The sequence below is a fragment of the Muscardinus avellanarius genome, assembly GCF_963383645.1.
Source record: "Muscardinus avellanarius genome assembly, chromosome: 13".
Classification (NCBI taxonomy): Eukaryota; Metazoa; Chordata; class Mammalia; order Rodentia; family Gliridae; genus Muscardinus; species Muscardinus avellanarius.
In genome coordinates, this window is record NC_137799.1 from 53,245,911 (window position 1) to 53,251,910 (window position 6,000).

The 6,000-nt window shown below is 38.4% G+C and overlaps 1 protein-coding gene across 4 annotated transcripts in view; it reads right to left on the reverse strand.

The window, feature by feature from the left end:
• The window catches only part of FOCAD (focadhesin), a gene marked incomplete at both ends in the record, with an annotated part of 280,748 nt that extends 275,006 nt beyond the window's left edge, over window positions 1-5,742 (reverse strand). For 3 of the 4 annotated variants that reach the window (XM_080709560.1, XM_080709562.1, XM_080709561.1), the window contains 2 exons: window positions 2,357-2,431; window positions 5,665-5,721. In XM_080709560.1, the coding sequence (XP_080565686.1) occupies window positions 2,357-2,431; window positions 5,665-5,721 (132 nt within the window). Of the gene's footprint in view, window positions 1-2,356; window positions 2,432-5,664 lie in introns of all 4 variants that reach the window. The other variant, XM_080709563.1, reaches the window with a different exon arrangement.
• Between the last annotated feature and the right edge of the window lie 258 nt (window positions 5,743-6,000).

The window sequence follows — 6,000 nt, forward strand, 5'->3', positions numbered from 1 at the left end:
TAAGTTAGCCTCAGCTGAACTCCAAATATTACCTATGCTTCAAGCCTTAAATGACATTAACATTTTCAGAAACTATTCCTGCCCCTCAGCTACACCCACAGTGCTCCCAACACAACTTGTTAAAGTCTAATGTGGGCCCTGATAAGAGGGAGACATAGGACGTACCAGCCAGCTGCTCATCCCTGGTCAACAAAAGCCGAGAAAACCTGTTTCACCCAGGAAAAAGAATATCCAATTTTTCCCTTCGCGGCATGAGTTCATCTTCTTTGATAGAAAAGGACAGGAGGGGCACATAAATAAGTATAAATTCTTATTTTGAAAGCCTATATAAAAGCAGGGATGCTCACTTATAATTTTCTCAAGAACTCACAACCCCCAGAAAAGGCTCACTTGATAACAATAAACCTATATGTGAATGTATCATGGATTAAGTCCATTTAGACTTATATATGGTTTGGGATTTTTCATTAAAAAAGAAAAAGAACTCATAATGAAGCTATCATTCCTTCCTCTTGACACAGTTTATTAGGGAAATATGCAATCTGGGGCAGAGGGAAGATCCCAAGTTCCCAAAAAGAGTAGAAACCAAAACAACACATTGTTCTCACTCTTTCTGTAGCTGACTGAGTGACTTTAAGTCTTTAAGTCTTTTCAGTCTTAAGATCCCAGTATTAAAAGAATAATAACAGAGTGAACAGTCAGTCATGGCAGGAAGAAAGTATTTATTTTCTATTTCTCCTTTTATTCAGAAGAAAATTGTATTCACCTGTATAGATAATATCAAAGAGCTCTAAATGTCATTACTCCATCACTAAGCCAGAAAGAGAAAATAAGTGAGTAAGTACACTACTGCCTCAGGTAATGCTGTGTACTGGTGGAAGCCAGCATCCAGTTATCAGTGGAAGAGGAAACATTTAGTTACAGGGATTTGACATTCAATAAATCCTGGCAGTTTAAGTAAAACCACTAGATCTTCTCAAAGTACATAATATGATTATAGGCAGGATTAGGATCAGGATTCTCAGAAAATCTAATTTATAGGCGTACATACCAATGCTAGATAGATGCCAATTAGTGAAGCATGTCCCTACACTGACTTGCACATGGCAGCAAAGCTATAAAGAAAGAGAACTTTAGAGTGGTTAATAAGAAAGAATGTGAGGAAAAGGAAATCAATTTATTTCTGTTGTGGAAAAAAAAATCTTATTTTCATTACCCATATTCTCTGTCCAGTGCACCCAGAGCACCCCTCTGAAGCAGAGTTTCCCAACCACCATTTCAAGATACACAATACTAGCAAGTGTGGTGGCACATACCTGCAATCCCAAGACTCTGGAGGCTAAAACAAGAGGATCGCAGATTTGAGGATAGCCTCAGCAATGTAGTAAGACTCTCAATGACCTAGTGAAACCCTGTTTCACAATAAAAAGTAAAAAGGATTGGGAGTATAGCTCAGAGTTGGAGTGCCCCAGGTTCAATTTCCAGCACCACAAAAAAACAAACAAACAAACAAAAAAAATACATGACACTGATCAACCAAAGTCCAAGTAGACTGTTTCAGTATCTCAGGCATTGCTCCAACTCCGGGCACTCAGTTTTCCTCTAGCACCCATTTCAATGAATGACCTTTCCAGCTCAGAATTCATGTTTGGAGCTGACCTGAAACTTGGGAAATCTCCTACACCCAAACACAGCCTCTGTATTCATTTTCCCTGTTAATCAAAAATAATTCCTATTAGACAAAAATAATGTGTGGCCTCCCTCGTCATAACCAAGTCATTTTTCATTAATAGTAAAGACTGAGCGCCTTCATTCCTCCATATCTCTTTCCTAGAGTCTGTTGTAATAAATTTTAAAGATTAAAAGAATGCTATAGAATAAAGACATGGCAAACCAAAAAAGAAAAAAAGAAAGAATGAAGGAAGGAGAGAGAGAGAGAAAGAGCGAGAGAGAGAGAGAGCGAGAGAGCGAGAGAGAGAGAGAGAGAGAGAGAGAGAGAGAGAAAGAGAAGAGACAATGAAGTTCTCACCATTCAAAATCATTTCTATGCCGGGCGTGGTGGCGCACGCTTTTAATCCCCGTGCTTGGGAGGCTGAGACAGGAGGATCACACAGGTTCGAAGCCAGCCTCAGCTAATTAGTGAGACCCTGTTTCCAAACAAAATATAAAAAAGGTCTGGGAGTATAGCCCGGAGGTAGAAAGCCTCAGGGTTCCACCCCCAGTACCACCAAACAACAACAAAAAAATCATTCCTATGATGACCTGAACTACAAAGCAAACAAGACAAGGGTATGTGCGTGTAAGCCAGCGGGTAGCAATACCTGAACAGTATAAAAGCACAAAGTTAAACGCAGACCTGGTTTGTGGATTGGTGTATCTTTCCTGCAAAGCCATTTTCCTTTAGGACTGCAGCAATAAGATGACCCACAGCCTGAAAAACAAGCAAAATTAATGAGCACATTCCCTCAGAAGATCTTTCCAAATAGTGCCTTTGATGGTAACCACTATCAATGCTAGTTAATATGAGTGGAAATACTCCAGGCAGCCAGGTGGTGATAAATAAAATTCCTCTTCGTTGACTGAGCATCCCGGAGAAGACACTGAATTAGACACGCTGCAGACATCGCTTCTGATCTTCAGAACAACCCTCACGGTAGGCGTGTGTATCCCAGATTACCAATAAGCAAAGTATAATTCATAGATGTTAAAAAATTGCCAGATTTTCATTTTAAGTTGCTGTCACTTAGTAATAAAACATAATTTGAGATTTCTCAATCCATTAAACCATGAGACAAATGAGAGACCCCACAGTTTTAAAAATCATCTTTGCATCTAAATGAAATCCAGCATGTCTCATCATGCCCTTAATGAATTTGAGGGGAAAAAATTCATCCCCATCTTTACAGCTATTTCCGATACAGACCTGAACCAACAGATCTCCCTCCCTCCCACCACCACCACCATTCTCCCTCCTCTAGGCCTTTTATTTTCATTTATTATTTTCTCATACATTTCAGCCTGTTAACAAACTTTCAGTCTCATAAATCTCCAAATTTTCCCCATATCCTGCTTTAGCCAAAGAGCCCAAAATTAAGTTCAAGACATTATAGAATTGATTACATAGACAGATAGATATTGTTATCTCCTAGCACTTCAACTTCATACCCCAACTTCATTACCCAGCACTGTGTCTGATTGCAACAGGCTGGCAACCACCACGTGGCTATGATCCTACAGAAATATGATCATGAGTATGGTCAGGGAAATCTTTACTACTCCAGTGACTGTTCATACTGCACTTGGGGTTGTGTATGCTATAGCCTAAAATAGCTGTCAGTCTTGCAAAGTCTTCAGAGAAGCTCAAATAAAGGCACAACACCCACTCCCTTCGTGTGTGTGTGTGTGTGTGTGTGTGTGTGTGTGTGTGTGTGTGTGTGTGTTTGGAACTCATTTAAAACCTCAAAGCTTGAGGGTCTTATTTTTCACAAAACAAGTCACTCATTTACAAGAACAAATTAGCTCAATTCACTCCCCCTCTCTCTCTTACCACCTAGCAAAAGGATAATAATAACTAAGGACCAGTGAAGAGTTTCAGTTCGAGTTTGTGCTTCACAAGTATACCATATTTCATTGAATATTTCTGGCCATTGGCTATACCGATATTTTATGCACCACTAAGAAAGAAAAAGGGGTGTCAATTAATCTATAAGACAATGCTTCCTATCATTGAGAATTTTGATTTTTATATTAATGAAAGAGCTCTTTCAAACTCATTTAGAAAATCATGGTCAAGTTCACAAATGTGCAAGTAGATCCAACCATATCTCAACTGGTATCATCAATAACTACATGTGGCTGGACGTGGTGGCGCATGCTTGTAATCCCAGCATTAGGAAGGCTGAGACCAGAGGCTCACAGTTCACGGACAGCCTCAGCTCCTTAGTGAGGCCCTCTGCAACTCAGTGAGACCCAGTTTCAAAATAAAGAATAAAAAATAGGGCAGGGGGTGTAGCTCGGAGGTCGAATGCCCCTGGGTTCCATCCCCAGACCCGCAAAAAAATTAAAAAATTTAAAAAATAACTACATGTTATTCAAAGATACTAAAAGTAAAAAAATGTGTACATCAGCCGGGTGTGGTGGTGCATGCTTATAATCCTCACGCTTGGGAGGCGGAGACAGGAGGATCCTACAGGTTCGAAGCCAGCTGCGCTGGCCTAAGAGACCCTATTTCCAAATAAAAAGTATAAAATAGGTCTGAGAGTATAGCCTGGAGGTAGAAGGGTTTCCAGGAACCCCAGTACTACCAAAAAAAAAAAAAAAAATGTGTACATCAATGAAATATGGAGCCAACACTGAAGAGTGGTTACAAAAGAACAGTAAGAAATACTCAATTCACAGAGGACAGGCACAGTCATGAGAGCCTAATAAAGCTAATATGAAATGCAAGAGAGACCTAAAAGCTAATATAAAATGCAAAAGAGACCAAAAAACACAAGCTATAATTCATATTTAGAAGGAAGACTAGAAGAAAATGAGCTTGATGCTATATCTTCCCTTACTCCCAACAGGCTCATTTTCTCTAGTTTACTTTTCCATTCATCTTCTAACAAACCAGAAAGCTAGCCTAAACTGACTTGAAAATACAAAAGGCAAGGATACAGCAGTTTTCACTATTAATTAAAATTTTTATAACAGAATGTAAATCATTCTATACTAAGCAACACATATACACTATTTACTTAACAATAACACATATCAGCATTTCTCAGTTATCTATGCTAATGAAGGGAACCCAGGCACAGAAAAGTAAAATCTTTTGTGGACAGCATCCTCCAGGCTGTCATCTTCTTCCTGGTTACGACCTGTGCTGCACGGAGTAGGCTATGACTCCAACCCAGTCAGGTAGAAGGGAATCTTGCATAAGGAGTGTCCGACTCCTCATGGAAGGGTTCCCCACTACCCAGCCAAGTCAATTCCCAAGGCAGGCATCTCCGAAGCAAGCTGACGAGAACGTCCAAGGTGCTGGCTGTCCATGGTGAAGTCTTCAGGCTGGCTTCTGATGATTCCTCAGCTCTACTCTCAGGGAAAGACAATAAGCCACTATTGTACCTTGGTTAACCAGAATGCTGGTGGTAAGCTAAGGGCTACCTAGAAAACCATCCTCATTTTAACTATTTGTCTTGATTATTGCACACTTTCCTACCTCAGTAGATGGCTTCCAATTTTTTAAACCAGGATATTTAATTATTGAATGCCATTATTATAAAAATCCATTATTCTTAATAGTTGTAGAGGGGTGGAATATCTTTTTAAAATATTAATCTTTCATATCTTCTGTGATTACATAATCATTTACCTCTATTTCCAGGAATTAATTATAGACAAAAAACAACCTTCATGTTCAGAAGCCTACTAGTTAGTGAATGTTTTATTATTTCTATAAGGAAATGTATGATAGTATGATATAAATAAATGCAGAGATTAATCAGTTTAAAATACCCACTTTCCTACTTAAAATATACTTTTTTTCTAAATTTTTAAAAATTAACTCATACAAAGGTTGCTTTGTAAAATAAGTATCCACATGTGAAAGAATAAAATATCTAATGTTAAACATAAAGTTCAATTAACCATTCACCATGAATCAAAAATAAATAAAATTACCTGTGACTGGATAAGGGAATTTGGAAAATCAAACCTTTTCCTGATATCATCCGACATTTTTTATTCTCTTACATGTAAGTATGCAGGGTCTATAACCAAAACATAAAAATATTTGTTAGTCTTCCAATTGGTTTCAATCACAGTTCAAACCAATTAAACCAATTATTCCTTAAATAATATGAATGTAATTCATGTACTTCATTTTAAAGATAACAAAAGAAGTAAAGCACAGGTCTACTCAGCAATCCTGACTTAACCTTCACTGTTAGTACTGCAGCCCCCAACTGCTGCGACTGATACACTAAAAACACTCAACAGCTCATGATTTTTTTCCCA